The sequence below is a fragment of the Miscanthus floridulus genome, chromosome 18, assembly GCF_019320115.1.
Source record: "Miscanthus floridulus cultivar M001 chromosome 18, ASM1932011v1, whole genome shotgun sequence".
Taxonomy (NCBI): Eukaryota; Viridiplantae; Streptophyta; class Magnoliopsida; order Poales; family Poaceae; genus Miscanthus; species Miscanthus floridulus.
Genome location: NC_089597.1, coordinates 13,187,598 through 13,198,075, shown reverse-complemented (window position 1 = coordinate 13,198,075; position 10,478 = coordinate 13,187,598). Strand labels below are relative to the sequence as shown.

At 49.5% G+C, this 10,478-nt stretch overlaps 1 protein-coding gene across 4 annotated transcripts; it reads right to left on the bottom strand.

Annotated features, from left to right (window-relative positions):
- Positions 1-421: 421 nt before the first annotated feature.
- On the bottom strand, positions 422-8,608 carry LOC136524851 (IN2-2 protein-like). 4 transcript variants are annotated; one of them, XM_066518091.1, is made up of 5 exons: positions 8,308-8,608; positions 8,016-8,216; positions 7,340-7,490; positions 1,898-1,966; positions 422-546 (listed from the first exon to the last, which is right to left on the bottom strand). In XM_066518091.1, exons 1-5 carry the CDS (start codon positions 8,530-8,532, stop codon positions 506-508), a joined length of 687 nt encoding a protein of 228 aa, XP_066374188.1. In that variant the 5' UTR covers positions 8,533-8,608; the 3' UTR covers positions 422-505. The 4 variants fall into 4 exon arrangements, with proteins under 4 accessions (XP_066374188.1, XP_066374189.1, XP_066374190.1 ...); XM_066518092.1 differs by having other exon boundaries at positions 7,340-7,445; XM_066518093.1 differs by lacking the exon at positions 7,340-7,490.
- Between the last annotated feature and the right edge of the window lie 1,870 nt (positions 8,609-10,478).

Below are 10,478 nucleotides of genomic sequence, written 5' to 3'. Positions count from 1 at the left end.
GGGTCTGTGCAAAACCCTCGAGCTCACATAGGTTGAAGGTAAGCTTGGCGTAGTCCAGAGGTAGCGGTCCTAGAGGCGGCCAGTCGACGTTCGTTGCCATCTGCATGTTTTAAGGAATCAGGTGTTAGCAGGTCAATAATAGATAAGCCTTGCATAAAAGTAAATGCAGGGTCGGTATATAACCGAAAGAAGGGCTGTTCACATCCTATTCTATCGTCCATTTCTGAGGGTTTCGTCCTATGGTCAAGTATGACTCTGATACCAACTGAAACAACCCCGATTTCCACGAAGGGAAATCCACAGCGTCGAAGTGTAATAAGACCGTTGTAGATCATATTACCCAAATTCTAGTCACATATCACATCCATACAACGATAATATCAGAGTACAATTAGTGTAGAATTACATAAATTATTACATCGCCACATTGGCGGAATCAAAAGTAGCATTCATTCAGAACAGCTGGAGGATAAGATCGCCAAACTCGAGCGTAGGCACGAACCCCTCAACCGTCAAACTCCTCAGAGCTATACTCCTCAGCAGAACCTGTGTGCCAAAATTTATCAGTACGATTTGTACTGGCCACTCCCAACCCTATGAGAATTGCTTTGTGGAAATTGGATGCAAGTTGGATGTAGTCAAGAGGAACCTATAAGGCTGGGGTTTCCTATGCAAAAGCATATTATGTATATAATATTAGTTGGTCCAGTTTTAACACCATTCCCACACACATTCCACCCCATTCCCTTTCTAGAGCCAGGTTTTGATCCTGGGATCGACATACCACCATCCACACCATCACCATACCATCTCCATACCATCGCTCAGTCGACAGGCCAACTCCCTCTTGGCACTGTCTCAAGGCCCGTAGCCCCTGGCTACGACCGACACTCTCTCACGGGGGAAGAATAGAAGGACTCATCTCCTATCTAGTTTAAGCGAAACCAAGGAAAGGTCCATAGCCGACAAGTCGGTCTATGTATCGATCGATCAACCATACACTCTGCAGAGGTTTTACATACCCACAAGATAGCCATCCTCGACGGTGCCCCGTCTAGGCAGATTCCGGCCACTTGCTAGCCTAGAACGATGCCACCCTACCTCTCAGCCCTGCAACATCCCAAGTCTAGTCTGGGATGGCTGATACTGTGAGTCATAGACAGAGCCTGGGCCCTCCGGATGTCAGGAGCCGGGTCCACAAGGTCTCCTAAAGTCTCGGAAGGGTGTGGGGAACTCCATGCCCCGTACCTCCTTGCACACGTTCGCCTAGCAGAAGTGGCACCGCTCTACCAAGTAGTCCGACCGTCCCGCACCATATAGGGCGAGTGGGATGTAAAGGATTCCCGGTGAATCTGAGTACTAGTAAGTCCTTAGGGATGACCAAGCCAGAATGTCTTCATCAGGGTTTCCAATTACCGTGCCACCACAGCACCTCTACCCCGGGCTCCACCTCCCCGAGGTTCACACCCGAGGCCACCTCCAATTACCATTTACCCGCCACAGGTATTCCATATCCGAGTACCCAGGTAGCACCACCTGGCAAGACTCGCCCCAGGCTCGTCGTTATTCTAGCTCGGTCGACACAACCCTCACCCTCCACACACCCAAGTCACACACGCAGCACTCTCCCCAAAGTCCGGATAACACCAGTTTCCACCACGCATCAATGTAGTAAAAGCGTAGTAGAAGTAGTATTCAGTGAAATATAGAGCAAGCGTGTGACTTAGCCTAACAGCAGGGTGAGCAGGGGTAAGGTTGCGTCAAGGTAAAGGCCATCAAGAAAGCATACTACCATGCAAGTCCTATCATAGTGTGTATACATCAATAAAGTAAAGCAATAGCAGTTCTACATGAGCCATGCGTAATAGGTGCTACGAGATTGGGTGGGATGTGGCACCTTCAGTGCAGTCGTCTCCGTACTCCTCTCGGTACTCTCGGTCCTCGTCCGTCTGGTTCTCCTCCGAGTCTGCAAACGATCGTATTATGGTCGCGTTAGTGACATCTATAGAATAACACAAGGAAGCAATAAGAATTCGAAAGAGCCAAATGCACTCAAACATGGGTTCATCGCGTAGGGCTCGATTTTAGATGGATTTTGGTCCTGGTCTTGTACTTTTTTGAGTTCGTATGAATTTGTTATGAATTTCTGAGGTTCATCGAGGTGGTCGGAAAGGTCACTGTGGTCGGTGAAGTGGTCGGAGAGGTCACCGTGGTGGTCGGAGAGATCACCGAAGTGGTCGGAGGGATTGCCGATGTGGTCAGAGAGATCACCGAAGTGGTCGGAGAGATCACCGAAGTGGTCGGAGAGATTGTCAAAGTCCCCGACGCTGGCGTGGTTACTTCATCGGCATGACGTCAGCATGGCGTCATCAGAGCTAAACCGCGGCTGACTGGTGGGTCCCGCTGACAGTGTCACTGGCATGTGGCCCTGGTCGACGGTCAACGTTGACTGGTCAATGGTCAATACAGGTCAGGCCCAAACTGGGTCGGTTGGGCCTGGATACGGGCTGGGACTTGGTCCACTTACTCCTTCCCAGGGTTTGGTTCATGTGCACGACATAGTCGTGGTCGGAGGCTTGGCGAAGCTGCTCGGGATGTGGTCAACGTGCTCGTGGTCGGAGTGGTCGACGTGGTCGTGGTATGCGGCTCGGCGAAGGAAAAATCCCCCGCACTTCCCCGATGGGGCTTCCGCCGGTGGTGAGGTCACCGGCGAGCCTCTCGGGCGGTACTGGTGTCCGATTAGGGTAGGCAATAGTTTCCCCATGCCTCGGCGGGTACAGCGATGGGGTCAAGGTGGCGGCTAGGGCTGCCTAGGGCTCTGGCCATGGTGAACAGTGACATGGGTCCGTCAGTGTGCATGGACAGGGCTGTGGTGGTAGCGAGAGTCTAGTTGGAGGAGCATGTGAGCTCCACGGTGCTTCTACGACCATGGTGGGCATGTTGAAGGAGCTTGTGGTGCTCCCAGTGGCTCCAGCCACGGTGGTGGGGGCAAAACAGAGGCGGTGGCGCTCCGACAAGGTGCGGTGCGACAACGCAGGGCTCCGGTGGGCTTCTTCCTCGGCTAAGGTGAGTGCGGTGTGGCTCTCGTCCTGGCGGGGCCAGTCGGTGTGGCAACGTCGCCTTTACCGCGATGTAGAAGACGCGGTGGTCTCGCCATGGTGGTGCTCTTGGTCATGGTGAGCGTGCTTGTGCATGTGCGATCCTGCTTCGATGTACCACATCATGGCTGGGATCCTCCTTTTGGCTGATGGCAGCGCGCACGGCGCGTCCTAAGTCTCAGCAAGCGTGGCCATGACGTTCTTCCTAGCTAACCAGTTGGGCTAGGCTAGAGCTCGAAGCTTCAGCCAGGTTCCGACCATGGCGGTGCACGTTCCGGTTGGCTAGGGAGGTGGTCTCAGCAAGATGGCTCACCGTAGGGCTCATGGTGGTAGGATGGCGGTGCAGTGGCAAGGCGAGGCCGTGATGAGGCGATGCAGTGCCGTGCCGAGCAGCTACGTCGCTGTAGCTGATCGGGGCGGCGCTCCTGGATCCGGCGAGTTCCTCCTCGCAGCGGCCTCCTTCTCCTCCGTGCTTCTCCCTCCTCCCTCTCTCTCGTCTTGACGCGGTGAGGTGCTGTGCCACCAGCGGCGGCGGCGAACGGGTTGAGGGTTAGGGCTTACGGACATTGGCTTTTATAACCGAGCTCCAAGGGCTCCGATGGTGGACGGTGATCGGGCGGTGGTGATGCGTGCGGCGCATCCGACGGCCTGCATGCGGTAGCGTAGGCGCGGCGCAAGGGGGGGAAACAGAGTCATGCGATTTGCATGACCCCGGGCCCGCGCCTGCTCCGCGGTCGGCACCCGGTCGCGTGGTGGAGGGCGCGTGGGGAAGACGACGACGCTGTAGCTGGGCGGCTGACGGAGGGGGTCCATTCGTCAGCTTGTCCTGATGCGGCGGCGTGCGATGCGTGACGGCTGTCGGGCGGGTCCGGCTCGTCAGCGGCTTGTGCGCGCGTGGGCGGTAGGGTGTTGCTGGGCCGGCTTCGTGGGCCGCGTGCGCGTGTGGGAGGGCAGGCGGGCTGGCTTGCAAGGCCGGGCAGGTCTGGGCTGCTGCTGCTCCCTCTTCTTCCTTTTCTCTTTTATCTGTTGCCAATTTGGTTAGGGTTTGATTTATTTACCCATCACATAAATCAATAAAATCCAAATCACATATTAAATTAAGATGCATGCAAGGTTCTATTTCATGGGAGTTTCAAATACACATGTGAAAATGCATCATGCTCTGCTTATGATATAACCTAGTTGGGTTGCACCTAATGCAAAACTAGGGTTAGCTCCTACATATGTCACTCATCATCACATGGGATTTTAAAACAAAAATTTTGTAGTTGGGATTTTTGGTGTGTGGATTTTTGGGTTGTTACAGATAGTATCTATTCACACAATTGCTATGACACTACCCTATGTTAGTGTGCTCTCAAAGGCTAACTAAAGAGCCACACCAACCAAGCAAGCAAGCTCTCACAACTAGCTATACTAAAGAGCTTGACAACTAGTTTGCGGTAATGTAAAGAGAGTGATCAAGAAGGTTATACTGCCGTGTAGATGAAGGAACCAATCAATCACAAGGATGAATAACAATGAAGACCAATCACCTCAGAATCAATGATGAACACAATGATTTTTTACCGAGATTCACTTGCTTGCCGGCAAGCTAGTCCTCGTTGTGGCGATTCACTCACTTGGAGGTTCACGCGCTAATTGGCTTCACACGCCAAACCCTCAATAGGGTGCCGCACAAACAACACAAGATGAGGATCACACAAGCCACGAGCAATCCACTAGAGTACCTTTTGGCTCTCCGCCGGGGAAAGGTCAAGAACCCCTCACAATCACCACGATCGGAGCCGGAGACAATCACCAACCTCCGCTCGACGATCCTCGCTGCTCCAAGCCGTCTAGGTGGCGGCAACCACCAAGAGTAACAAGCGAATCCCGCAGCAAAACACTGTTGCGCATGAAGGTAAAGGAAAGATAATTGGCGATTACTTTCGGGATCATTTAGGCTCTATGGCGCAGAGACCGGTTACCTTCTTGTGGTCTCCACTTAGTTATAATTCCTGCGAGCTCTCTGAGCTAGAGGCACCCTTCACCCTGGAAGAAATAAAAGAGACCAGTCACTCCATGCTGGGGGACAAGGCACCAGGTCTAGATGGATTCACAGGGGCTTTCTTCAAGACCTGCTGGGAAACCATCCAGTTTGACATAGCGGCGGCCATTAATACGCTTTTTGATATGAACTCTCAGGGATTCGACCTGCTAAATTCAGTGAACATCGTCCTCCTCCCAAAGAGACCCGATGCCAAGCGTGTTACTGATTACAGGCCAATCAGTCTGATTCACAGCATCGCCAAAATATTCTTCAAGCTCCTCGCAAATAGGCTTGCACCGCTATTGGACTCCTTAGTCTCAAAATGCCAGAGCGCCTTCATAAAAAAAAATTTATGACAACTTCCTCTATGCCCAGAACACTGTCAGATGTCTACATAAGTCCAAGACCACGACCCTTTTCATGAAGCTTGACATCCAGAAGGCATTTGACACCGTAAACTGGGGCTACTTATTGGAGGTGCTACAGGCCATTGGATTTGGACCTCGGTGGCGCGAATGGGTCTCCATACTGTTTCGCATGGCATCCTCCAGAGCACTACTGAACGGCATCCCGGGTACAAAATTCCACCATGCCAGAGGGGTGCGGCAAGGCGACCCACTCTCGCCCATGTTATTCATCCTTGCGATGGACCCTTTACAACGGTTATTAGACCTCGCCACTGGCCACAACGTCCTCACACGGCTGCCCCTTGCAGCACCAAAATGGAGGACTTCTATGTACGCCGATGATACGGCAATCTTCTTAAACCCCAAAAAAAGAAGACATCGACGCTGTCAAAATTATCCTTGAAGCCTTCGGCAAGGCATTGGGTTCGAATATTAACATGGACAAAAGCTCAATCCATCCGATCAGATGTGAGGACATCGACCTCGACCAAGTCCTCTCGGCATTCTCAGGGGCCAGAGGAACCTTCCCTTGCCGTTACCTTGGGCTACAGCTACATGTCAGGCCTCTACAAAAAGTGCACGTCCAGCCTCTCATAGAACTAATTGGCAAAAGATTGCCAGGTTGGAAGGGCAAAATACAAAACAAAGCAGGATGGCTAACATTAGTCACTTCAGTACTCTCTTCCATGCCTACGTACCACCTTACTGCCTTTCCGCTCGCCGCTTGGGCCAAGAAGCAAATTGTCAAAATTCGAAGGTTCTTTCTATGGAAGGGAGAGGAGAATGCAAATGGAGGTCACTGCCTTGTCAACTGGCCGTCAGTTTCCAAGCCAAAAGCCCTTGGAGGCCTGGGGGTGCCTGAGTTGGCCAAATTCGGGAGAGCATTGCGATTGCGATGGCTATGGCAGGAGTGGACGGACCCCTCCAAGCCGCAGGCTGGATCCGAACTCCCTTGCAAACCGGTTGACAGACTGCTCTTCAACGCATCAACCATTGTCACGGGCGGGGATGGCATGATAACAAAATTCTAGCATCACAGCTGGGTAGATGGAGAAGCTCCCAGGAACCTAGCGCCGCATCTCTTTGAGTTGGCAAGAAGGAAGAACAGATCTGTGTAGCAAGAACTGCACAACCATGCCTGGATTCGGGCACTTCGGGGGAGGATCACAACGGCCACCCATGTGGAAGAATCCGTATCCCTCTGGATCATATTACAGAATGTTCAGCTGCAGCCAGAAATGCAAGACTCCATTGTCTGGAAATGGACGCCTGATGGAAAATACTCGACTCGCTCGGCGTACCAAATTTAATTCCTAGGGAGCTTCAGAAAATTCCGTCCAGACCTCATTTGGAAAGCTCACACAGAAAATAAATGCAAGTTATTTGCATGGATCCTTATCCAGAACAAAATCCTCACGGCAGATAATTTGCAACTAAGGAATTGGCCACATCAAGATCACTGTGTCATGTGCAATGCGCCATTGAAAACCGGCCTTCACCTATGCCTGCTATGCCCTGTAGCTAAAGAGGTTTGGTGTCTTGTGTTGTCATGGGAGCACTTCGACACGGACTTAATCCAGCATCAAACCCAATCAACAGAGATAACAACATGGTGGGAACAAATGGCAACCAAAGTCCCAAGGGAGCGACGACGACACTTCAACAGGGTGGTGATATACACGATGTGGAATATTTGGAAGAAAACAAACAGAAGGATTTTTCAAGACGTGGCCATGGATGCTCGACAAGTGGCCTTAAAAGCCAAGGAAGACATTAATATGCGTGTTAGGGTTCTTAACAACCTGACTTAGCCGCCACTGTGTAACCCCCAAGTGGGGTAGGAGCTGGGTGTTTCCTGTTTTTTTTTCTGTGCGTGTCTGGTGGGGCTCGCCGGACTTCCGGACCTTCCTGTACATAAAACCTCTTTACTTCCTTAATTGAGAGGCAGAGCTCCTGGTTTTTGAAAAAAAAATATGTGAACTGACAGTAATATAAACGGGACAAAAAACGATAGTTTGCCAGGGCATGGACAATGGTACATAAAAAAATCATCCAAGAAGTTACTGCAAGGACAGGTGTCTACATCGCATCAGTTTTATTATCACCGCCAATTCTTGGGGTCTGAGCTCTGCCAAACAGGGTCGGAGGTCTGCTAGACACGCCCTGCTCACAAGAATAAGATGGATCCAACATCAGGTTTCTTTTGTTTCTAGGTTAAATTCAGGATGGTGATTGAGATTATATAAGAGAAACCTTGCACCATATGCCAGCACGCCATCTTTGCCAAATTCAGGGTGGGCCCTTATGTTAGTATAACCACTCATACGTTGTAGACACCAACCTCCAACAAACCTGTCTGGCTGTCTCCACCAACCACTATCACTAACTGTCATGCAAGAATATCCCCCGGCCGGCATTTCCAGCCTCCACTTGTATGTTCACATCGATCATCAAGTGGGGAAGGTACACTGCACTCACCGTGACCTCGATCGGCACCTTCTTGTCAATGCGGTGCTGGTAGTAGAGGTCGATGCAGTCGATGCCGAGCCGCTTGAGGCTGCCCTCGCACGCCGCGTGCACGTATGCTGGGTCACCGCGGATCTCCCACTTGCCGTCGGCGAAGGAGACGGCAAACTTGGTGGCCAGCTCGACCTTCTCCCGCACCCCGCCTTGAAGCGCCTTCTCAGAATTCAAGCATTACATCAAACATCTTCAGTGCAAACTTGAAAATGGCCAAAGAAATCGATACCAACAAGGATCTAAAATCGACCTTGCCCAGCAGGATCTCGTTAGTGTGCGGGCCGTACATGTCGGCGGTGTCGAGGAGGGTGACCCCGGCGGCGACAGCGTGGTGGATGAGCTTGATCATGTCGGGCTCGGGCTTGGGCGGACCGTAGAAGAAGGGCATGCCCAAGCAGCCGAGGCCCTGCGCGGAGACCTCGAGCCCCTGCGAGCCCAGCTTGATGCGGGGGACGGACACGGAAGCGGCAGCCATGGCAGGTGCTGAAAGATGCTTGTCGGCCGTCGATGCTCTCGATCTCGCCGCCGCCCGGCCGTGACTATAAAAGAGTGAGAGGCCCTCTGTGCCAGCGGGGCCAGTGGGCACTGCGCATGTGAGCCAAAACATGTTAGTAGGCCCTCTGTACAAGAAATGATTTTCAAGTTGGTTTCATTGTTTTTTTTAATAAAAACCCTAAAGGTAGATTCGGATCTGAACAATTCAAATAGAGTATTTAGATCTCGTAAAAATATATCTAGAAGATTTCTACGTCTAAGAAAATAAGAAAAATATCCAAACAATCTGAAATTTTTCATAACATTCTCATCAATGTCTAAATATGTTTTTTAAAAACTTTCTAAAATATGATGTGTGACCAACATAAATGCAACATATACTAATAATATTGAACTCATTAGAATGTTTTGATAATTTTATAGATATTTTCTCATTTTCCAAGAGCTAAATATAATTACTAGAAGCTTCTAGATATATTTTCGTCCTTATTTAGGTATCTCATGTCTCAATATTCTTTAGCATTTTTCTCAAAGTTTTAGTAGTAAGCTTAAAGATATTTGTCTTGGTTTAGAAAATCTTGAAAACCACCTCTAACTGGGATAGTTGAGAGAGAAAAAACTAGGCTACAATGATAGTTCAAGAAGACTAAAAAGACAAATTTAATTATTACTTTAGAAAGTTTATTATTACTAGGACATCCACAAATGGGCCCAGCCTAGCCAAAGTACAAAATCAAGAATGATCATGCCTGGTATATAGCTTTGCTCAGGCTTGGGGGCAGCGGGGGTTCTCAAAAGAAACGAAACCGGGCCTGAAGTGTGCCCTGCAATGCTTATTCTCTACCTCATTTGTAATGTAATAAAATGTACTATATTTCTTATAAGTAATAGTACGTGTTCAAACAAACGTTGACCTTTCGTTTCTGTCACAATATATTGTTAATTTCTACTAAATCAATATCATCTTTTAATGGAAAGATGACTTGTGAATGGAGTCTTCTAGCAGGAGAGCCTTATAAGTTTTTAATGTAAGTATTACGAGGGACATATGTAACCTTCAAAACTCTTCAAGTGTTCAAAGGCCCTATGTTTTTACTAGTGCAAAGCATGTTGAGCTTTTAGTCCATGCCAAGCAAACAGATCTCACATCATCACTAAAAATTGGAAAAGCTTGATATTTCAAAAGCTTTTGACACAATCTCATGGGAATACATGCTAGAGCTGCTAGAACAAAGGGGTTTCAGTGCTAGATGGCGAGATTGGTTGACCCTACTATTCAGATCCTCCCACTCATCGATTCTCTTGAATGGAATGGCTGGTAAAAGGATCAATCATGCCAGAGGCCTCCAGTCAGGTGACCCACTATTCCCATATCTTTTCATTCTAGCGATTGATACTCTGCAAAGGATTATGGGCATAGCAACTTTGGATGGTACTCTATCTCCGCTAAGAAGACGAAATGCAAGACTTCGCCTGTCCCTTTATGCCGATGACGCGGTCATTTTTTTCAATCCTGTACAGTCCAAAATTCGAGCTCTTCTCACAATTCTGAAAAAATTTGGAGAAGCCACTGGGCTAAAGATTGAACTGGGAAAAGTGCATATATGGTAGCCCCAGTAAGATGCTCTGATCTAAACCTGGACCAAATACTGGACATTTTTTGTTGGAAAAAGAGTGGGCTTTCCAATGACATATCTGGGACTGCCACTGACACTAGGTAGGCTGAAGGTGGTGCATGTGCAAGGAATTGTTGATAAAGCAAGATCAAGACTTGCAGGCTGTCAAGGCAGACTTCTAATTAAACCCAGCGGGAAGGAGAGAGCTTGTGCGGTCAGTGCTATACTGCTATCCCAACTTACTTGATGGCATCAATGAAGGCACCAAAACAACTGTTTCAAGACCTCGACAAGTTGAGACGCTGTTTCC